At 38.3% G+C, this 23,547-nt stretch overlaps 2 protein-coding genes across 5 annotated transcripts in view; both read left to right on the forward strand.

Moving 5' to 3' along the window:
- The window catches only part of LOC310643865 (uncharacterized protein), a 707,877-nt gene that overhangs the window by 268,073 nt on the left and 416,257 nt on the right, over window positions 1-23,547 (forward strand). The window contains exon 3 of one of the 3 annotated variants that reach the window (XM_083368486.1): window positions 19,854-20,099. The exons of 1 other annotated variant lie outside the window; for it this stretch is intronic. The gene's annotated coding sequence lies outside the window, so the exon portion shown is untranslated. Of the gene's footprint in view, window positions 1-19,853; window positions 20,136-23,547 lie in introns of those variants that run through there. One more of the 3 variants, XM_083368485.1, reaches the window with a different exon arrangement.
- Window positions 4,126-23,547, forward strand: part of ADGRG6 (adhesion G protein-coupled receptor G6) — a 114,624-nt gene continuing 95,202 nt past the window's right edge. For both annotated transcript variants that reach the window (XM_083368253.1, XM_083368254.1), the window contains exons 1-2: window positions 4,126-4,459; window positions 12,591-12,688. In XM_083368253.1, coding sequence (XP_083224379.1) covers window positions 4,458-4,459; window positions 12,591-12,688 — 100 coding nt within the window. In that variant the 5' untranslated portion in view covers window positions 4,126-4,457. The remainder of the gene's footprint in view (window positions 4,460-12,590; window positions 12,689-23,547) is intronic.

A 23,547-nucleotide genomic window follows, 5' to 3' on the forward strand; every position in this document is an offset into this window, starting at 1 on the left:
ATGGAACTGAATGATCAGACATTCATTCTCATTGTTTGAGAACTCCTACTAAAATTTTCCCACTGAAGATTCTTCACATGTAAAGCATTGTGTCAAAAATGATATGAAACCTTACCACATTTGATATATGTGACTAAATCATCACGTAAGGTAACTATTCGGTAACCAATATTCACTATGCCTGTGAATATTTTAATTAATATATTAAGATTAAACACATGTACACGTTTGCCAAGCATGAATGGAATTGCCATCATTTATTTTTGTAGCAGAAATCCTGTCTTTTCTAGAAAACATAATGAGACAGCGGGAGTAAAGAAAAATGTTGCACACAACAAATTTATAACATCCTCTTACAATCAGGTTGCCACCCAATGGTAAAAATCATGGTGTTAAAATATATCATGTGAAAAGATAAGCACACCCTTTTGAATGTTTTGACATTTTCAACAAATTTCAGCATACAGATATTTGCTCATCTCAACAATATTGATAAAATGTATCTAATATAAGAATTATTGTGTACCATTTACACATTTTCCTCCATTGTGTGGTTAAATAAACAAAAATGCAAATTTCACATGTACAAAAGGGAAACATATGACTGCATTATCTAAAATATCTAAATTTAAGATCAGGTGCAGAAGATCAGGGGCAAATGTTTAGAATTTTGTTAAATAAAGTCTGGAAGGAGCCCATCATATTTAAATCTCAGATATTGTATTGAGTTTAATTTGCTCTTTATTGTTAAGTGTGTAGAATACCATGCCTAGATTGAAAAAAACCCCATCTCTGATGCTCTCAGAACTTAAAAATAAAAGCCAATGATTCTGGGAATGGATTTCAAAAAATTACCAAACATTGGACATCAAAAACTTCACTAAAATAACCTGGAAGATCATCTACAAGTGGAAAAGATTTCAGACTACTGCCAACTCGTCCAGGCCAAGATGTCCCAATAAGTTCATCCCAAAATGTTGAAAAAAGTCTCTAAGAACCCCAGAAAGTTGTTATATCACCAACAGGTAGCTTGTGCCACTATTGATGTGCACGAGTCTACTGTTAGAAAGAAGCCACTAAATTCAATCTCCATGTGCCAGTAGGAAACTTTTGCAGTAGAGAAAGGACATCAGGGCAAGAATAACATTTGCTTATGAAAACCTAGGCAAAGGCCATGACGTCTGGACAGGTAACGCAAAGTCAGTTATTTGGCTAGGGTACCAGGAACCATGTTTGGCAAAAACCAAAAAGAGCATTTTACCAGGAGCCTGATGCCAACTCAAAGCATGGTGGTGGAAATGTTATGGTTTGGGAAAGAATCCACTATGAATTGTTCATAGTACCAGAGGCTGCTTGAGGATAAAGTGAAATCATCTGTCAGAAGATTGAAGTTCAACCAAAAGTGGACCTTGCAACATGACAATGACCCCCAAACATTCCAGTGAGTCCATTTCCAGCGAGGCTGAAAAATAAAAAAGCAATAAAAAGAAATAGAGGGTTCTGGACTGGCCAAGTCAAAGCCTAGATCTAAATCCCATCAAGATGTTGTGGGATAATTTGAAACAGGCAGTGCATGCAAGAAACCTCTCAAACATTGCATAGCTAAAAAAAAATTATGAAGAACTAGAAAAAAAATCTTCCCAGTTAATGTCAGAGACTGGTTGACAGTTATCAAAAACGCCCCAAAGGGGCCAAATATCAAATATTAGAACCGAGCGTGTACTTAGTTTTTCCATAGAATAAAATGGCACATCTGTTATTTTTTTTGTTGAATAAATGATTGCAAAGTCAATTTTTCATAGTTTTTGTGTTCAGTTATGCAAGCTTTATCTTTATTGTACTATTTGAATGAAGATAAAATATTGGTATGTCCACATGTTAAAAAAAGGGGGGGAAACCCTTTACATGGGGGTGTGCTTACTTTTTCATGTATATGTATAATACAATATTGCATAACAACATATATGAGGCAAATCTGTTGTTCTGCGATGTTCACTGGCTATCAGTGGTTTCCTAGGGGTCAAAAAAGTCAAGGTGGCATGCAGACAAAAGGGCCATGGCAGGTTGGGGGCATGGTCTTGATATTTTAATCCCTCGCCCTTGTATGGAATCTCTTCAGATTTATTACGTTATGTCGTGGGTTCTGGTGAGCAGGAATGAAGACACAAGGCTGGGTACAGAGAAACTCATTCTTTATTTCTTGATGGAACTGTACTTAGCCTTGGACTGTTTCCAGCCCCAATATATAGCCAAGCCCTATGGCAGCAGCCAATAAGATTGAACCCGCGCTTACTGCCTTAGACTGACCAATTGCAGGCCCGGAGACGGCAAGTCTGGGTTGCTGGAGAGCTCTCCAGCAACGTACATGGTGTAGTGCCCAAAAGCCCAGTACATAACATATTATATGAGTTGAAGTGCTCCCTATCCACCCTTCAAAAATATATGCATACTGACATAGTTATTTTTCCCGCTCCCAATCCTTCTATTGCCTATTTTTCAAATCACTGAAATCTTATTTCTGTCCAAAATAATGATCGATAAAGCGTAGAGAAACTTTAAAATATTGAGACTGCTTTGGGATAAGGACAGGGGAGTGTCACTTTAACTCAAGTACAGCTAAGGATGATGTCATCCCATCTTATTCATAGGTGGATGAGAATCACTGAGCACAGCATGAAAAAGATATTGTCAGGACATGTTTGTATCATAGTTAGGTGCAAAAAGATTCCATGCGGAACTGTTTCAATTATGCCTCCTTTACATAGCATTACAGGAGTGAAAACAACTCACCCACTTTATTTTTTCTTGCAGGTTGCAAGTCCAAGGTACAGAGTTGATGGTTGTGTAAAGGGAGAATGAGGCCTTTGATTGTTTTACCCAGCCTGATGCCCTTGAGTTCTTCAACTCCGGTAACCAGCAATGTGAGGCTAGCTGATAGACCTATACAGGTAGTCTTCAACTTTATAAGTTCATTTAGCGACCGTTCAAAGTTATAACTACACTGTAAAAACTGATTTAGGACCATTTTACAGAGTTACATATGTCCCCATGATTATGTGGTTAAACCTGAGATGCTTGGCAACTGGTTCATACTTATGACCATTGCTGTATATCCAGGTCACGTGATCACCTTTTGCAACCTTTTGACAAGCAAGACGGGGAAGCTAGATTCATTCAAAAAACCAGGTTACCAACTTATCAACTGCAGCGATTCACTTAACCACGGTGGCAAGAATGGTCGTAAAAGGGGGCACAACTCATTTATCTCACTTAACAACGGAAATTTTGGGCTCAATTGTGGTCATAAGCCGAGGGCTACCTGTTAACTGGAACGCACTATCTGCTGTATTCGGAGGAGAGCAAAGAGGGTCTACTCTAGACTGCCCTAAGTGAAGGCCACTTCTTTAAAACTACTTTCTTCAATTAGTAAAGGTAAAGGTTCCCCGCACACGCGTGCTAGTCGTTTCCGACTCTAGGGGCCGGTGCTCATCTCCGTTTCAAAGCCGAAGAGCCAGCGCTTGTCCAAAGACGTCTCCGTGGTCATGTGGCCGGCATGACTAGATGCCAAAGGCGCACGGAACGCTGTTACCTTCCCACCGTAGCGGTCCCTATTTTTCTACTTGCATTTTTACGTGCTTTCGAACTGCTAGGTTGGCAGAAGCTGGGATGAGTAACAGGCGCTCACTCTTTTACGTGGCACTCGATTCGACCGTCAAACTGCCAACAAGAGTTTCTTCAATTAGCAAACCTCATTTGCGCGTTCGCGAGTGTGAGGGACAAGAGATTAACTGGAATTAACGACTGCTTTCGGGCACGAACGACGTGAATCACTCGCGTGAGGAGAGCAGCGCTGGCCGCTCGAGAACTTTGGGATGCTTTCCCTCCCTTTCCCGCCCCCGCCGTCACTCTGGGGTGGAGCTCGGAGTTGGAACCCGGCCCCTAGAAGGTGAGAGGCGGCCGCCCGCAGAAGCCAGCCAGAACCGCGCGAGGGACTCTCTCTCTCTTTGGGCGCGGGGCCACGTGGGAACCCCAAACAGCGCAGGTTTTTCGCTTCGGCGACCTTGCGCGGGAAGCGCCCGACTGGGCGGGAACGAGGGGGGGGGGGCTGAGTCGCGAAAACCCCTTTCGAGGTTGCGGGGCTTCTGCTCTGCCAAGAAGGCGCAGCGGCGGGAGAAATAGCTCCGGTGGCCGCCGTTAGCGCCTAGCCGAGTTTGTCTCGAAGTTTGAAAAGAGGTTTCGGAGAGGGAGGAGCCAAGAGACCCAGCGCCTTTTCCCCCTTGCCTTCGTTCGGGTCCCAGATTTTTGCGCGTCGGAACGAAGGTGGCGGAACGCAGGGCGATATGGACCTTCTTCCCTCGTGAACTTTTCTGCCAGCCCGGCGCTAGAAGAGGACCACAAGGAAACCGAGAAAGGAATCCCGCCCCAGAGGATGCTAACTGAAGCCAAGTAATGCCAACATGTACGTTTCTGACTCGGCACTTGTCCTTACTGAAAAGAATCACGCTTTTCTTTCTCTGCTTTTCTTTCTTTCATACCCCTCTTTTCCTAAAAAAACAACCTTGCGAAGCAGTCTCGGTTCCCTTCTCAGCCTCGGAGAAGCGAACGCGTTTGGATTACTTGCAGGGTTTATTCCAGCCAAAGGATTTGGTGCTCTACCTCTGCTTTTTTTTTCCCTTTCCTTCTTGGTGATTTTGACTTCCATTTGGCTAAATGCGGTCGGTCGTTTGTGGTTTAATGTGTCCTTAGGACAGAGCCAGTGACTCGTCTGTGCAGAGAAAAAGTAGGGCCCCCAAAAACTAGCTTTTAGGGAGAACCAGGTTAAAAGAAAAAAGCCCAGCCCCACTGGAACAGACTTAGCTCATTCTGATTTCTTTGAAAGCTGACAGCTGGATGATCACAGGATAGGTTCTTTTGTGTGTGTTTTTTAAAATAACCACATGAATTCACATGTGGATTTAAAGTCATAGTTATAAGGACCCATTTTTGCTTTTTCTTACACAATTGCAATACAGCTTGATGGAAAGTTCATACAAGCAGTTGGCATTTACTCTTGGTTTTTGTTTAGAACTTTGATGCCTAGTTTCACTTCTCAGCTAAATATTATTTGGTGGTGGCATAGTTTAAAAACCCCGGCTTTGTCTGAAAGAAGATGTGAGTAAAGTGTTTTACAAATACTTTACAAAGAAATACTTCCAGCCAAAAAGATACTCTGCCAAAAAGAGGAACAGGAAACTCATGAGAAAGAAGATACTCATCACCTTTAACTGTTATGGTTCTTTGGTTACTTGGGTTGCCAGTGAGAGATCTTCTGGTCTGTCTTGGGGAGAAAATATGGTATTGGGGAGAAAATATGGTATTGAGATTTGAATGATTATGCATTTAACTTTCCTAGCTGCTGGACTAACTTATTAGACAGAATGTGCAGTATTACAATATTGCATAGTGACTAAAGATGCTCCTTACTTTTGCTTTGGGTTGATGCTTGCTAAGTGTCAAGTGAACATACATAGTTGTGAGCCAGAAAGGAAGAAATAATGGAAATCATTTCGAAAATAAATTGTCCCATTTTATCTATAGTACCTAGGAACTTTTAATGAAGCAAATTCCAGAGGATCATTTTCATAAATGTATTTTCCTGTAAAAAAAACTTACCCCAAAGTCTGCCTCGTTTGGATTAGAAATCTCAGTTACTGAAATTAATCTAAAAAGCAGTATTTTTATGCTGTGTCCATCATACTAATTCAATATATTTATTTAAAAGATTTATATGGCTGCCCATCTTAACCAGCATTGGGGAAGCTCACAATAATAATAAAACCAATAACATAAAATAATTTTAAAAGAATAAAACTATTCTGAATAATTTGCAAGGAAAGGTAAAGATGGGGACATATAGTATTTTAAAAACTTTACTACAAATTATAAATGGCTTGAACAACACCCATGAAAAATGAATGTGACAATCTGAAGAGAAAAAGGTGATAGAATGTTATGGGAATACGGGCAGATATAAAATGGCATAGATGATGTTTACACCAGTGTAAGAAATGGGATGTTGTGAATGTAATTGATGTACTGAAAAGGAGGACTAATACTGTATGCTATTTTTGTCCTTTGTGCCTTACTACTGTGATGTGGGGAGGGGTAATTACAAATACTGGGATAGATTAAGAAAAAAGTCTAAACCTGCTATCTGGTTACACTTGGGGAATAAACTAAATTTAAAAGTATATAGATTTCTGAGTAAATGTGTATAGGATAAGTGAAAGTTGTACGTAAAATCTCATCAATTTGTTGACTGATAGATTAAATGAATAGTCAGCTTTGAAGATATTGCGATAGTGAAACTAGATAAGTGCATTATAATAACTGTTGAACCCTTACGCTTAAATGAAAAACATCTGTGCAACCAATACATCACCATCATTAACTTATATAATTAATTTGGTTCAGTTCCTGATTATTCATTATAAAACCTGAAGTGAAAAAGTTGAAGGGAATTGCAGTTTATCCTTTATGCAATATTACTAGTAATGGTTAATACCTCATGATAATATCCTTCTATTTTATTTATTTGTTGCTGATTTGCCCCAAAATACTTTGGAAGTTGCAAAGTCCATCTTTTTTTAAAGAAAACAACTGAGACAGTATTTTTTTATATATCCTTTTATAATATAAGCAAAAATGGTATTCAAGGGGAAATCCTTATTTGCATGATCTCTCTTAGTTGAAACTTCATTTTTAGTAAGCAGCTGTATGAATTTTAGTAGTTCTTATGGGTAGTCATGCAAGGTCATAATTATATGAATGAAACCATGGAAACTTATAACTCATTCTATTCATTATTCTTTCCAAAGTCAGGCTTTGTTGCATGCCATTTTAGAGAGTTGTATAGAGTTCTCTATAGCAGTACGTCATGTTGATAGCACAGTAGTGCTAAACATCTCTCTAATTCCTTTAGATTTTATAATACATCTGCCTTACAAATTGCTTGATCAGCAATATATGTGTGTTAAAATAATGAGGATTAAGATTAATTATTAATTTCAGTTGCCTTGATAGTCTAGGATACATTTTTACTGCCATTTGTAATCAACAAAAACAAGACTTTAAGGCAAATCATGGTAGTTTCCTAAAAGTATTGGTAAGCCTAAACGATGTCCTCATAGAATATTTTTTTATATCTACCTACCTACATACCTTCATCTTAAACCGAGATATCTATTATCCATTTTCTTGTAAACTGTTTCCCTTATTATTGGACAACATTTAAAATTGATAAACAAACTTTATATAAAAGATAATACCTCCAAGGAATTCTGCATGCTAGTAAATAATAATGGGCATCCTCAAATACATTATCTTACCACACCCATTTCAGGATTTATTCCTATCATTAATTTGATCACAGCTGCTGACTCTTATCTCTCCAGCCTAGGCCTCCATATTCAGAATACCTTGGAGGGGGAATAAAACATGGTAAATCTACTAAGTCCATAGATAGAAATTCTATGTCCATGTTGAGTTTAGAACATATTTTTTTAGATTAATGGACTATACCTCAAAACAGCCGTAATGCTCAGCTGTTAAAAATATTAATGGAACTTGGATGTTTTCTTCCATCCTTCCTTCCAAACTTCTTATAAGTTACTAAGCCAAATGCACCCCTGCCTTAACAACAGCATCTAAGTGAATCTCATGTTTTGCTGAGAATAACGTGAACTGTGTTTTATCTCAGTGGCCAGCCTTTTGGGCACCAAGGACTGATTCCATGGAAAAAGCTTTTTCCACAGACTGGAGGAGATGTGGTTTTGCATGCTGCCTGCATCCCACATATGGGGCTTCAATTGTTTGCACGGCACAATTGTTGGCATGCCCTGACCGGTGCTGGTTCACAAACTGGGGGTTGGGAACCCCTGTTTTATCTGATTGCTGAACTTTGTTATGGCTTATACACATCTTACACCACGGGTATCAAACTCGACATGTCATGACATATTGTGACTTTTTTCGCATTGCCAGAGCTGGGGTGGGTGCGATCTCTGCATAATGCAACCGGCCCACAGGCTGGCAGTTTGACATCCCTGTCTTACACAATTTTGCAGTCTAAGAACCACAGTTGGGCACTGGTGGCTGTAGTGGTAGCAATTGAGAGAAGAAAAACGCCTCTGACAGATACTTGTGACAATACTAATAGTTGATAGAAGGATCAGTGTATGGATATTACAATACAAATCCCAAGAGATATTGCAGCAGATTGGAAGAGAAGGGATTTTGGAGAGGAATGAGGAAAAAGACAAAATGGGAGTGTATTTAAAATTATTGTATAATGAAAAGTTGTAAGTTGCAGCCTATGGTGGACTTGATGTTAAAAAGGGTCCAATCCAGAAAATAGAGTTTAATTGGCTTGTTTGAGCAATGTAATATATCTGGTTGCCAGAACTCAATCTGGTCAAACTGTGAGGATTTTTCAATCCATTTTTACAGAACAAATTTTATTTAAGACATTTCAGTATGGATTTCTGGATAGAGTACACATTCTGATCACTTCATATTTAAACTGATATAAAAAGATTTCTGTAGAGATAAAAAATAAAAATGTTTTCATCTAAGAGAAACAAAATTATGTTTGGAGGGGAGTAGAATGGATCAGGGAGAAGGAACATTAATTGGAGAAATGTACGGTACTTACTTTTTGAATTGGGATTAGTTTCAGGGATATATTGAGTTCCAAACATTTATATTTGTAGATCCAGTATAATTTGAGTTAAACACTGAGTAAAGTTAGAGGATTGATTGACTTTCTCATTTTCAGTAACCTTAAAATATTTCTTGGTAATTTTAATTGACTTTATACCTAGGTTTTAATCTGTGTGTTTGTGTATGTGTGATTTTTTATTTTAATAGTAAATCTGATATAGCATATTTGTTAAAGCTACCTTATATATACATAAGATTTCCAGGAAATTTTAATAGGCATAATTTCTCTTTCAAAGTGAGAAAAGATCTCTTTAAGTAGGATTGATTGAAAATAATGATCCTCTGATATTCAAAATGCAGTCTATATTTGCACTATTTAGCTGAACTGAAAATTATAGCTGTGTAATAATAGTATATTGACCACTTGTTTTTAATGGATAGATAAGATATTTTTATTTACAGAATTAGGGTCATAGTGCAGGCCATCCTTAATATGTAAAGATGTCCTCAGCCATATTTTCTTAATTAATGTTCTTAGACTCTGTAGGCTATTTCAGTATTTCATATAGGAAAAAATGAGGCTAAGAAACATAAAAGCAAACTTCTTCATCTAGTAAAGAATTCAGAATATGTGTGTTCATTTATTAACCATTCATTATGGATCTCTGGTATCTCATTTTCAGAAAGTTTAGCAAGGATTTATTTGCAATTGCATTGACATGCAAGACAATCATTTTGTTGTGTGCTAATCCAGTTATTTTAGAGTGTCTGGCTTCATCAAAGAGCTTTTTATATTTCAGAGAGCAAGAAGTAGTGTAGGATCACCATTAAGTTTAATGTTACTGCTCATCAGAAAGCTGAGTCACTTTCTGACTTGATAATTTAAGATACTTTTCAGTAAAGAAAAATGTGATTGATTAATCAGCTACTTATTTATGAAAAATCAATAATATTATGTAGTTTAATTTCTAACTAAAATGAAACTGTTTGTACATTTACCTTTAAAAGACACAGACATTTTTCTGTCCTTTCTGAGGAATTGATCTATGTAAGAAAACCTCCATGCCATTATCTAGGGAAGAGCAAGTTGGATTACAAATAAAAGTTCCTTGTAAAATGGCTGCTTCTGTCTGAAAAGAAAAACCAAAAGGAGATATTTTCCATACAGAGAGTAATCTCAAAAACGACTTCTTGTTTTACTGATGTTTTAGATTAGATCTTTCATAATTCTGGAAGGACATATGGAACTGGAGGTAAGGCATCTGGAGGACATTAGGCCGCCTGTGAGGAAACTCAGATGTTCTCAGAAGACTTAAGTACTGCCTTTGATTTGCTTCATATTCCCTTTCTCACGTAGGCACAATTCTCATGAATCTGATGAAAATAAGTACTCTAATGTTGATGGTTGCAAATATGGGGTTAATATTAATACAGGCTGATGGTATTTAATAAATTAGCAATCTCATTTTATATATTACAAAATGCAGTTAATGAGTATTGGCCACTGACATATAGCTCCTATGTGACAATAAAACTTTAAAACAGCTTTCCACTAAAATCGGTGAAATCAACTTTAAAACCCTGTTGGTACACGTTGGGAAGAAATATTAAAACTCAGATTCAGAATACAACTATTTTGGCAAAGGAGGGCTGTCCAAGATTCAGCTGAGTAGACCAGAAAAATCTTTTTTTCTTTCTCCATCTCTGCAGTGTATGTCATCAATGCCTGTCCATTCATTTCCCCCTTTTGATCACATATAGCAGAACTAGAGAAGGTAGAGTTCTTTAGATGTTGCTGAACTATGCTTTTTATAATCTAGTCAGAATGCGCTTTGTTAAGTGGACTTGTGGGTACAGAATCTAAAAAGGAGCACAATGTAGATTTTCTTATGTTGTGGTAGCAGTGTACAATCCATCTGTATCCCCAGGGACACCCATGCTGCTTTCCCTGAACCAGTCAACTTTCCTTGCCATCCTAGCTCCAGAGTCCTCCCCCATGCCAGCTGATACCAAGTTATGCCATGCTGTGTGGTCTTTAAGACTATCTGAAAACACAGGCTAGAAATGGGCAGCATATAATTTTAAACAAGTAAAGTACCATTAATAATGAAGAAACTGCATAGCATCCAGGTTGGAGTAAACTGCAAAAGGCAAATATCCCTTGGCTCTAATTAAATTAGTAACATAGTCATTGTTATATAGCTATTTTCTTAATAGATGCAGTGATGCAAAGGTCCACCTGATACCCCAATGGAGTAAACCAAACAGTTGGCCGTCCTCTCTAATTAGTCATAGTGCGAATTCTTTCCTGGCTTGCCTGCAGTGGGGTAATTCCTATACTAGTGATCATGCAATAATCACCAATCAGAGCACACTGTCTCTGAATCTAGATGTACAAAAGGAAGTTAAAGAAAAGGACTAGTAGGTTCACCTCAGCTTCCCTGTTGGTAATGATGATCATGCCTATTTTGTGGAGATACCAATTAATGAGTAATGATGACTACCTTTGGTTCCAGATTCTGATTCTTGTAAATGCAATCCAGTTTGCGTGATATGTTTAGCCTTAAGCAAATATTGCATTTACCAAACTCAAAGACTGTCTATGATGTGAGATGGAATGGTGATACCCATGATCCCATTTGTAATAATATAGATATTTTCATTTTCATGTCCTTTTTTGTGAAAGGTGTTGTGTCCTAGAATTCCTAGTTGTGGTAAAGGTAAAGGAAAAGAGTCAGTGATGTACAAAAGTGCTCTAATGACAGAAGGATTGATCCCAAATCTTCACTGGATGCACAGAAGAGAAATAGGGAGAATAGCCTATCATCCCTATGTGACTTTTAATGTTGTAGCTAGAATCAAGTCAATGTTTTTAATATGAGAATAACTTTGTTTTCCCCCTGTACGTTACATTAAACTAGGCGATCTTGCAGAGCTTCCACTAATCCACTGGCTGATGAAACACAAGTACGATTTTACACTTGGACTGCAGCCTTATATTGCTATTCCAATCTTATATCCACTCCTGTTGTTCCCTCTTTAAATCAGTGGGGAAAAATCTTAAATTTGGTAAATTTGAGTGTAACTTATTTACTTGTTTTCAGTACCATTCAGAGGACACTACTTTGGGAGTGCATTTCCACAAACGACTTTGGGCAGCTTAAAACATTTTATTATTATTATTATTATTATTATTATTATTATTATTATTATTATTATTATTATTATTATTAATTTTATTTGTATACCGCCCTTCTCCCAAAGGACTCAGGGCGGTGAACAGGGCAGTATATGTTAAAAGACAAAATTAAAAAATTAAAAAATATTAAACAAAATGCCCACAACTCTTACAATAAGTTAAAATACATTTAAAAAGTAGGTTAAAACACATTAATAAAACCCAACCCCATCCCATCAGGCCAGGCCAGCTTGTTCGAAGAGGTAAGTCTTTAGATCGCGCCGGAAGGAGCGAAGGTCGGGCGCCATCCGGAGCTCAACCGGAAGATGGTTCCATAAATCCGGCGTGCCCACAGAGAACGCCCTCCCCCTGGGGGCCACCAGTCGGCATTCTTTGAGCGGTGGCACCCTGAGGAGGCCCTCTCTGTGGGAGCATACTGGGCGGAGGGAAGTTGATAACTATTATTACTTATTTCTTATCTAAAACAGAGAAAGGTATCTGCTGATCTCCAAATGTTTTAGAATAAAGCTGCTATTCATGAAATGCACTCCCAAAGTAGTGTGTGTGTGTGTGTGTGTGTGTGTGTGTGTGTATAAAGTATTTAATATATTATGCAAGAAGAAATAGATTGAAGAAAGCAACTCTTTGAAGAAAAAGTAGATTTGTAATAGCAGAAATGTTAAAGAGGTTTTTCTCATTCCTTGTTCCATAGGATGTCATATGAGATTCAGATGTGGTGCTGTCAGTGGAAAACGAAGTCACATTTATTTTTTCTATTCATACTCAGTCTTCTATGCATACAGATTTCAGGTAAGATACCGTGAATATTTCTTTAATAAATCCTAAAAAACACTAACCAGTATCTATATTGGTTTTATGAAGGTTTTACAAAAGGTATTTGAAGATAATTATATTATTATTATTATTATACTATTAAGACATTTTATTAATAAAACAAGTATAAACCTTTGCATCATATACGCATTTATACTTTTGGATGGATGCTTTTTACTTCATCAGTAATCCTAATTTTTCCTTGTTAATTCTTAGAGTTACATTTCACAAATTATTAAGCTACGATTTTCAGATCAGATGCCCAAGTAATGGGCGGGTGGCAGCCAGTAGTGCATTTTGAATCTCCCAGTGCACCACATACAATCTTGTGTGCTATTGCACAATGTGCTAGAAACAGAATTTGATAAGAGCTGTAGCAGTTCATTAATATTACTACTTAGTGTAGAAAATTCAGTGCAACAGGAATTGAACAAATGCCATACTCAATTACCAAAAATATCACCTATAAATCTAATAATTATTTCTTTCAATATGAACTGCACACATCATAGTATCATTTAAGAAGCTGAGTTTTGTGAAGCATCTAGTAAAAGTACTTTGTGAATAGAAAGTATAGCTTCATTTGTTCTGCAGAGTAAGATCAATTTTACTGCTTTATGAAACAAACAAAAATATAGAAGGAAGAAAACATCACCTCAAAGGAAGGAAACAAGCTGGAAATTTCCCTCTTTGGCACATCTCTGATGTTCTCATAGGAGTGGTCTTTAATTATGGCTTTGATGTTATTAGTCTTCGTCACCTTATGATATTTGTGAGTCTCTGCCAATAATTCTTTGAAGGTGTGGTTATATTTTTACAAACAGAAGAATGGAGGAAAATTAGGCTTCCTCTATTTTGTGTACATAGTTTGGATTAGATTTGCAATTAAGCAGAGCACAGTGATAAATAAGTAACCATACCAGTCTGTCTCTTCATGATTGCTATAATGGGTATTATGAAATTTATTTCTGAAAATATTTTTTATTTTCTTTAAACATTTATTAAATGGTAAATTGGATTTAGTGAAGCCTGGGAGGGGACATGACTTGCTCCGAGAAATAGAAGGAAGGAATTGCTTTTGATATAGATAAATTCCTTCTATTCAGAAGATGTATTATTATTGTTAAATATGTGGTCCCAGACAACATGTTGTTTACTAAGCACGAAAGATTTGTAAGTATAAAAAATCAATAAAATATCTTACAAAAGAAAGAAGACAACAATAGCAAAAAATGATGCACAAAGAAAAGCAGAATAAATTCAGTAGGTGGTGGATAAAAATAAACTATTAGCAAGAGGGATTTGACTGCTACTAATGTAATAGTCCAGATAGTAGAATTCAAATAATTTTACCCCAGTGGCAAGACATAAGAAAACTTCTAGTCACAATTGCTAAAACTGAAAGGAACTTTAGAAGCACTTCTACACTAACATTAATAGTTTAGCTTCAGGGTCTTTAAAATGACATATGGATTTTGAGATCAATAAATAGCTATTAAGTCCATGGTAAAAGCCATGTTTTTATATATTTTCTGAAAACTGAGAGACTGGAGCCAGATGCCACACTTGAATCCGGAAGGAATGCTGGCTAGGCTTCTCTCCTCCTTTTAGAACCACAGATCTCTGATAGCCGGGGCCATCTTCACTACGTTTCTCCTGCAGACCTTAACACTGGAACAATTATTTTAATGAGGAAAAACATGCATTTGGATGGTTAGGCCTTAAAAGTAATACAGCTTTAAAAAGTCAACTCTGCCATCTTACATTGTGTTCTGTAAGCAATTGGCAAGCAGTTCCAGTATTTTGATAGTCATCATTTGATATCTGTTCCTTGTGCTAGATGCTGCACGACTTGACATTTCTGAATACTTCAATATATAGGGATTGTGGCAATAGTCAAAGCAGCTTGGTTAGCCACGGTTAATATGACCAACTCAGTTGAGACATCAAGCATGATTATGAAATATTTCCACAGCTGCCACATGTGACATCTTGGTGACAGCCCATGGTGAAAGAGTACCTCTAAAGTGTAGACTTAATCCCTTAAGAAGAAAGTAGGCTTAATAAAAACAAGTGGGATCTTCATGTTTTTACCTAGGTTTTAACTTGATTTTTTTTCCTCCTTTTTTAATCTTCTTCTTACTTAATGGATGCTCAAGGCTTCTAATGGCTTTTGTAGAGTTGGGTGCTAAGGAACCTTCAGTAATGCAACAAAAAACTCCAGATGACTCCTTGCCTCTATCTTCAGCTTAGATAGTGGGAATATATGGGACACAGGAATAGAGGGGAAAAGTAGTGAATAGTTCACCATCAGTACGCAAGTAATTAGCATGTATGATGGTATTACCTTACTACTTTATCTTCGAAGGGCAAATCAATAACATCAACCACTTATTGTTTTAAATCTGAGTTTAGTACAAGTTTAACTCTCCCTGTCTATACATCTTTCAACATTCAGATAATGAATTTGCAAGTTTGGTTGGTATTCTGTTAGAAAGACTATGTGAAATATCAGAGTACGAAAGAATTTTGACATGAATCTTCATAGTATTTTATAATTAGATATAAACTTTAGTATTTCAGAAATAGTAGCTCCTGAATTTTCATAAAATTGCTTCAAATGCTGCAATGCACTCAGGATCATAAATTAAGTAAAATCTACTTAAAAATAGGAAGCATGTTTGGAAATACTAATTTAAGTAATAATGCACCTGTCTTGGTACATTGGTAATGAATGTAGTATATGTAATGAAAATTGTACAATTTTGAACCAACTATGAAAGGGATTTTAAAAAAAAATGGAGTCAGCCACATTGTCCAGAGCCAGCCCTATGATTAGTCATAATAGAGCAATGGATTAGAACCAGTAACTGAAGTGGGGTTAAAAACTCACCTATTGTCCTCTAGAATTGTTGCACAGAGGACCTGTTCACTGTGCCTATGACACATGGAGCTCTAAGTAGTTTGCTTCCTAACTAGAAAGATCCTAGGACAGGGGTGTCAAATTCAATTTCATTGAGGGCCACATCAGCATTACGGTTGCCCTCGAGGGGGTGGGTGGGGGTGGTCAGGGTGGGTGCGGCCTACTGGGTGGGCGTAGCTGGAGTGCATGTGGCCTACTGGGTGGGCATGGCCAGCTCTACATGGTTCACGTCAAGGGTGCTTATGGGGGCCTGGGCAGGAGTGGGACAGATCTGAGGGTCTCTGGCAGAAGGGAGATGGGACCCGGGCAAATGCCAAGGCATGGTCCACTGGAGGAATCTCACTGTTCCTCTAAGGCCATGTGGGAGGGTGGGCTGGACAGTGGCGCAGAGGTCAAATGCCCAGCCCAGCCCTCAAGGACCCACGGCACCAGCCCCACTTCCCCAAGGGGGCGCCCAGCTGCACTTACCTCCTTGAGGCTGCTGCTGCTATGCTTGCTCTCGTTAGACAGGTTGCTCATGATGGGTACAAGGGCAAAATCAAGAGGGAGGCCCACTCCCTCTCCATGTGAGGAGTCCTGGCTTTCTATCCAAAGCTTCCTTAGCAATAGGATGGGAGATCCCCCAGGATAGGCCAGGAGGAGGGGGCAAGGGGATGGTGAAAGGGCAGCAGGGAAAGGACTAAGGCAGGACTTCCCTCAGACCCTCCCTCTCCCTCCTTCACTCCTTCCTTCCTTCCTTCCTTCCTTCCTTCCTTCCTTCCTTCCTTCCTTCTTTCCTTCCTTCCTTCGAGTGGTGGGAAAATATTTGAGATGATGGAGGGAGAAAAACAGGCAAGAAACGCAGCTGGGGAAGTGTCATCCTTCGTGAGGAATGAAGAAATGCACCATCGCCTGGAAGTGGCCAGCACATGGCCTTCGCCTTCTTCACATATCTGGCTTGGTGGGCTCTGGGGGAGGGGATGCCATGAGCAGCATGAGAGTTGATGTTACCTGCGCAATGCCCCCCAGCCTGCCCGGTTTTGGCAGGCAGCGGAGCACTCTCCTCACAGTGCCGAGAGGCTGAGCCAGGTGGCATGAATCTGAAGAGAAGCACAACACTGCCCAGCCCCTAGCCTGCCCAAAGTAGGCAGAACCATCTGCTGGCCACTTCCAGGTAATGGTGCTTTTCTTCATTCCTCACAAAGGGTGATACCTCCCCAGCGTGTGCCCAGGGGGCAGGGGTGAGACGGCAGGGGCTGGTCTCTCGCTGCTTCCAGATGGCCTTGTGGAGCTAAGACTGAATGCGTTTCAGCATAGATGGCCACCACAAAATTGTACATTGGCTTCCGGCCGGCCTGGGCCAAGGCAGCAGAGGCTGTTCCCTCACTGTTTCCAGGATGGCTTCGCGTGTCCACATGAAACCACTTCACGGGCCGGATCCAGCCCACGGGTCTTGTGTTTGACATGTCTGTCCTAGGAGTACAGCACAGAGAGCTCAATGCAAGCCAAATGGTAAGTATGGAAGTGATTATAACAAGGGATTACTGGTTTCTTCTATTGCTTGGGCATGTTTTTTTTTAAAGTTGTTATTTAAATAAAACAAATATTTTAAAAATATTAGTATAAGAAAATTTAATGTTGTAATGGGATTTGATATTAAGGTATTGTGTTTTCAGCTCTGTTTAGGAAATCCTAAGAAAAGATACCACTGATCCATTTGGAATATGTGCATTATATCCAAAGCTCCACATTGTCAAAGCAGCTGTGTCTTTTTTCTTGTAAAGTTGTCTTTTTTCTTGTACAGTTGTTTCAGAAATTGTTTCCATCTGTCTGATGTGTGGGCATGCACAGACATTTCTCTTCAATTTTTCCCCCCAAAAGGAGAAGTAGCTGTACATGCATATTCATCTAGGTAGAGCTGGGAATAGCTTTTGAAGCAGGTGCATAACCCTCTTCAGGAACAGATACTTCAGCTGCACTTCTATGCATTTTGAAATTCATCTTTTGAAATATTTGCATAGTGCTATTACTCAATCTTAACAATTTCTTCATTAGTTCTTTTGAAATATCTACAAACTGTTTTATAAGTTGGACACGTCAGTATATTTTCCACAATAGATAGCAAATATTGAATTTCTTAATTAATCATACATAAGTTGCACTTATTTTTGTAGTTGTAAAACCAAGAGGCCTGCTTATTAAATAGTAATAAGACAGTATCACCCACCAGGACAGTCAGTGTTTCATCAATTAAAAAAACATACTAAATCCTAGACACATGAAAGCTATTCCTGTAGCAAGTGCACGGATTGGAAATTACACATTTTTCTATTTGTTAACGGCTAGCTTAACTTTTGAATTAATAGTCAATTCAAATACAGGTAGTCCTTCAACTTACGACCATAATGGAGCCTGGTCATAATGGTTGTAATATGTGTCTATCGTCATGTGACTAAGCCAATTTTACAACCTTTTTTTGTGGCAGTTAGTAAGTGAAGACCATGATCATTAAGTAAACACATTGATTGCTATACCGGAGGATTGCTGAAACCCAGAAATAAACGCTTTCAGAAAAAAACATTGCAAATTGCAGTCATGTGATTACAGGACACTGCAAACAGCCGTAAGTGCGGGCTGGCTGCCAAGTGCTCAAAATGTGGTCACATGACAATGGGGGGGACTTCAGAACTGGGTTGTATTTTGGGGGGGATCCATTATAATTTTAAATGGTCATTAAACAACTGTTCATCTGTATTAGTGACAACTAATCAAATACCTGAAGAAAAAAATCTCAGATACTTAGAAATTGGAAAACAACCCATTTGATGTAAATATGTGAAAAAAGTAAAAAGTAAGATATGCTGATTTTAAAATTTTAAGATGTGTATGTGACTTTGATATGCTGTTTCTAGGAGGAAAAAGTATGCTAAGAATAATGTATTTTTCTTTGTCAATTGTTCTTCGTGCAAAATACTGAGCACTATTATGTTCAGCAAGACTGATAATCCTCACTTTTTATTCAAAAGGAATGAAAATTGAATTTTAATAACCATTATCTGTTCTTTTCTGCAACTTCAAAGATCTTCAGTGCTGACTTATTTTTTTCTTGATTCATACTAGTTAATGATCACCAGTGCTTTGTAAATCAAGTTAGAGCAGTTTTTCTGTAACCTGTATGTGAGCAGTAACCAAAGCAAAAAAATTCTTAATCAGAAAAGGTCCATGACTGAGAAATCTGCAGTTATGGTCCAAACAGATCTGGAGGGTACTATGTTACAAAAAGCTAATTAGAAATAAACAGGTCTCTAGATGTAAGTCTACAGCAATAGAAAGAGTTGCTGCTGACTATGAAAAAAACATTGAAACATGAAATCTTCTCCTGTTTCATCTAGACTAAAGAGCTGCATATTTCCTTCATTAAAACTGACTAATCTTTTTGTCACTCTAACTGGGAAACCACTTGCTTTTGAAAGAGGAAAAAATCTAAAACATAAAAGAAGCCTTCAATTTATGACAAGATGTTAGTTCCATTTTTTCCTACTTCATCCACCCACAAGGAAAATAAAAGCTAATACTTTACCTTAAATAAATGAATAAAACATGACTAAGTTTAAAGGAATGAGAGATTCAGTGGGTGTACCTTAAACATACACTGATATGATCACAGCACAATTAATAAAATGTAGCACCTTCAATGAGATGATGGGTAAACACATTCTGTAACTGGAATAACAACTATATAGAAAGTTAATCACATGTTACAAATTTATGAACATGAGAAGTAGTATAAAATGTGGGCCTTTGCTGAAGATATGAAAAAAGAAACAATGCTTTTATGGAGGTCTCATTTATTTTATTACACTTTCAATTATATGTTCACCACCTTGATTTATTTGTAAAAATAATAAAGTGGGATATAAATAAAATAATAAAAATATAAGGAGGGATAATTGCATTGTAGCTCATTCTGCTATACTGTAGGCAGGATAGTAGGTTATCCTTAACTGTATTATTATTATTATTATTATTATTATTATTATTATTATTATTATTATTATTATTATGATGTTTATATACCGCTCTACTCCCAAAGGACTCAGGGCGGTTTACAAGGCAAAATTTAAAAACAATACAATATAAAATTAAAATTAAATTAAATTAAGTCTAGCCGCAAAAAATAAAATCACAATTTAAAAACAGTAAACCCCTCAGTCCAGACCAGATAGCTCAAAGAGCCAGGTTTTTAGGTCCCGGCGAAATGAACGAAGGTCGGGGGCAGTCCGGAGTTCCGTTGGCAGTTGATTCCATAGGGCAGGCGTGCCCACAGAGAACGCCCTCCCCCTGGGGATCGCCCGTCGGCAATCCTTGACCAGCGGTACCCTGAGGAGGCCCTCCCTGTGGGAGCGCACAGGACGATGGGAAATTGACGCTGGCAGCAGGTGCTCCCTCAGATAATCCGGGCCCATGCCATTTAGGGCTTTATAGGTCATCACCAGCACCTTGAATTTCACCCGGAGGGCAACTGGAAGCCAATGCAGCTCACGGAGAAGAGGTGTTACATGGGAGTATTGGGAGACTTGTGATTATCATTGTACTTGTAATCAAGGAATACTTGTGTGTGGTCCTCTTCAGAGTCAAAAAACAACTTTTCTGACTCTACAAAGAATGCCTTCTTTTACACTGAATGGCCAGTGAAATAAACTAGGATTTTTCAAATTGTATGCTGTGGAATCCTAAGAACTTTATGGGATTTGTAGGGGGGAAAAGTTCACTTAAACCCAGGCAGCGTTAAAAGTTCTACTTTTTAGTGTTGTGTTTTTCCTCCTGAAAACCATGTCAACAGATTATTTGGATTAAGGATACCTTTACTAATATTAGAGTTTTAAAGCATTATTTGCAGTTATGAGTAAAAAATTCAAAATTGTTTAATGCTATATGTACATTTGTACATACACAACTTTGCATTACTACATTTGTTAATTTCCAGTTCCTAATATCTAGCTGCATTGGTTGCCAGTTGTCTTCCGGGTGAGGTTCAAGGTGTTGGTAATGACCTACAAAGCCCTCCATGGCATGGGTCCAGAATACCTTGGGGAGCACCTGCAGCCGGCGTCAACTTCCCTCCGCCCAGTACGCTCCCACAGAGAGGGCCTCCTCAGGGTGCCGCCGGTCAAAGAATGCCGACTGGTGGCCCCCAGGGGGAGAGCGTTCTCTGTGGGCGCACCGGACTTATGGAATCATCTTCCGGTAGAGCTCCGGATGGCGCCCGACCTCCGCTCCTTCCGGCACGACCTTAAAACCCATCTTTTTAAGGAAGCGGGCCTGGCCTGATGGGACGGGGTGGGTTTTGTTATTATGACGTTAATTTTAAATCTGTACTATGGGCATTGTTTAATCATGTTTTAATTAATTTTAACTTTTGTATCTGTCTTTTACGTATTGCCCTGTTAACCGCCCTGAGTCTCTTGAGAGAAGGGCGGTATATAAATTAAATAAATAAATAAAATAAATAAATAAATATTAGCAGTAGAGGATATAATATTCAACCAGTTGGCAGCTCAAGTTTGGTCCTTGTAATCATGTTAAATAAATTGTTAGAAAAAAATCCAGATTTGAAATAGGACTATTTTTTGTTATAAAACCTGGACTGTGTAACTTTGATCAATGTAGAGGATTAGATACCAATTGCAGTTAAATAAGTATCATTTACAAGATAGCAATATCCTGAGAATATATTTATCTTAATATATTTTATCTTAATATATATTTTAATGTATTTATGTCCAGATATAAGTTGCAAGAAATAACTGCTTTGGGCCCACTTTTAAGTATTAGAATGTTTTACATATTTTCACAAAATCATTATTTATAAAAAATTATTACAATGCAGTGTTTGCAAAACATTCTGTATCTAGAAAAGGAGAGTTCTGGGGATTGCTAAAACATCCTATTGTTTCTTTGAATTATTCTGTTCTGGTTGTTGCAGATGGTCCAGGAATTTTCCAAGCAGGAAGTAATTTTTGATATTGCAGATGGAGACTGGGCATGAAATGCACCCAAAGCTTTTACATGCTTAATAAATTATGGTTTGTCACACAGTCAGCCAGATGTTCACACTGGATTTGAAGCATTTTTTCCAACTATTGAGTCTTTCCAAAGGATGTTGGATGTTTGATGGTCTTAAAGGTATTGTTGCAGGATGTAAGCTGTTCTGAGCAAATTGCAATTGACTGATTTTTGTCAATGCCGATGGTGTTCAAGTGGTGCTCCAATTGTTCTGGGATTGCACACAAAATGCCTATACTATTGGTACTACCTTTGCTTTCTTTTGCCAAAGTCTTTCTATTTTTATTTGCAGCTCTTTGTATTTTGTTATTTGCTCTAGTCTAGTTCTTTCCCTTCAGCCATCTCCAGGTATTACAATGTCTACTATCCAGACTTTTTTATCTTACTTATTAACAGTTGTTAAGTCCGGAGGGGGGAGGGGGGAAGGGGTGGGGGGAGGGTTAGGGAGGGTTAGGAAGGGTTGGGTGGGGGGAGGGGGGATGGATTGTTAAAGATAAAATGTATTGAAAAACTTTTCAATAAAAAAAACAGTTGTTAAGTCTGGGGTGTTATGTGACAGGTGCCCGTCTGTATGAATTCTAAAGTCCCAGAGCACTTTAGCTTCCCTATTTTATGGTCCCACTAGTTCTTGCAGACAGTGTTATTTCTTGCAGTTCTTCCAATGCACCATTGTTGCTATTTGCCAGAATTAGCCGCTCTATATCTTTCTTCAATTTTCCTGCTCTTAGCCAGGTCTTGTTATTATTTCTTTTCCCTGCTATTTTTTATGCCACTGGCCATGTAATGTTTCGTCTCCCCATGCCTCTTCTCTGTTCTTCATTTGGTCTTTCTTGTAGGCCAGTTTGGTCTCTTGAGTACTCAGTAGACCTTCCTGGTATACTAGCTTTGGTGCATCTTCTTCACTATCCTACAGATATTCTTCCAATGTACTTTCAATACACCCACTTACTTTCCTTGGTAGTAGTAGGGCAAACTACCCTACTAGGGCATTTGTGGCTGAGCAAATTCCCCTGATCTAGGAATGGGTGCAACTGGTGCACAACACAAAGCTGTGCAAAGCCCTCCCCTAACCATGATTGTCAGCTGACCTTTGAGCAGGAATAGTGAGTCCAGGAGGACCCCCAGATTGTGCACAATTGCCACCCCATCCAGCACCGAACATCAACAGGCACATAGAGATAAGCAACATTTAAATTGAAACAGATACCGTATTTTCCGGCGTATAAGATGACTGGGCGTATAAGACGACCCCCGACTTTTGAGAAGATTTTCATGGGTTAAAAAGTCATCTTATACGCCGGAAAATATGGTAATAAAAAGGCTAAAAAGAAAACAAAAAGACTAGAACACCTCCTTGCCAGCAATCAGCATCCAGATATGCAAGGATGAACACTGGGATTAACATCAGACACAACAAGCCGTAAACAATACTCTATGTAAGGCACTACCAACTTAGATAAATAATTAAGGAACTACCAAGGAGAAAATAACACCCCCATCAACACTGACAAGGCAATGTAGTGTATATAAACAGACAGCAAACCTCATGCACTTTTAGCACTGAAACGATTACCTAGTCAAGTAATGAAACATCTGCAAGCAAACAACCAAACTCAAAGCACCAAGGACTCCACAGTTCAACCCTAAGTTTCATATATTCTCTTCTATTAATTAACTTTCTACATATCTTCCCTTACTTCCAAGTAAGCTTCAAGTGATAAACTCAATAAAGTTAATGTTGCTACCTATCCATTAAGGGTAAGGGGGCAGTGTTTTCCTGATACGATTTTTTTTCATTGTGATCAAAGATTTATCGTCACTTTGTAATCAAATTTACATAATACAGGTAGTCCTCAACGTACAACCA

The sequence above is a fragment of the Vipera ursinii genome (genome assembly GCF_947247035.1).
Source record: "Vipera ursinii genome assembly, chromosome: 1".
NCBI classification, from domain to species: domain Eukaryota; kingdom Metazoa; phylum Chordata; class Lepidosauria; order Squamata; family Viperidae; genus Vipera; species Vipera ursinii.